The sequence below is a fragment of the Onychostruthus taczanowskii genome, unplaced genomic scaffold (genome assembly GCF_017590055.1).
Source record: "Onychostruthus taczanowskii isolate IOZ18803 unplaced genomic scaffold, ASM1759005v1 scaffold254, whole genome shotgun sequence".
In the NCBI taxonomy this organism is placed as follows: Eukaryota; Metazoa; Chordata; class Aves; order Passeriformes; family Passeridae; genus Onychostruthus; species Onychostruthus taczanowskii.
This window is the reverse complement of record NW_024499841.1, coordinates 74,368-74,946: the sequence shown is the minus strand read 5'-3', so window position 1 is coordinate 74,946 and position 579 is coordinate 74,368. Positions and strand designations below refer to the sequence as shown.

At 60.6% G+C, this 579-nt stretch overlaps 1 protein-coding gene across 1 annotated transcript in view; it reads right to left on the bottom strand.

The window, feature by feature from the left end:
• Positions 1-579, bottom strand: part of LOC121337198 (serine/threonine-protein kinase PDIK1L-like) — a 10,012-nt gene that overhangs the window by 3,887 nt on the left and 5,546 nt on the right. The window contains exon 2 of the mRNA XM_041407139.1: positions 193-409. Within this exon, the coding sequence (XP_041263073.1) occupies positions 193-409 (217 nt within the window). The remainder of the gene's footprint in view (positions 1-192; positions 410-579) is intronic.

The following is a 579-nucleotide window of genomic DNA, read 5'->3' as shown; positions in this document are numbered from 1 at the left end:
TGAGTTGGGAATGAGCCAGGTGGAATTCTTGGGATCCTGAGCTGGGAATGAGCTGGGTGGAATTCTTGGGATTCTAAGGAATGATCTAGGTGGAATTCTTGGGATTTTGATTTAGGAATGAGCAGGGTGGAACTCTTCAGGTCCTGAGCTGGAAATGAGGCGGGGCAGAGAGGAGCCCCAGCCGCCCCTCACCCAGCAGCTCCTTCTCGGAGTCGCCGTCGCGGAAGGTGATGCGCTCCGCCATGGCCCAGAAGATGACGCCGAGGGCGAAGACGTCGGCCTTGGCCGTGTAGTGCCCCTCCCACACCTCGGGCGCCATGTAGAAGTTGGAGCCGCAGGCCGAGGAGAGGCACAGCTGGTTCACGCTGCCCCGGCCCCCGCACACCTTGCTCAGCCCGAAATCCGCCACCTGGAATTCGGGGGGAAAGCGGGAAATGGGGATGGGCTGGGCGCGAGTCCCAGGGAGGAGATGGGGGAAGTCCTGGAGTTCTGAGTCGGGAGTGAGCTGGGGGGAATTATTGGGATTCTAAGGGATGAGGCGGGGGGAACCCTTGGGGTTCTGAGTTTGGAATGAGCTGG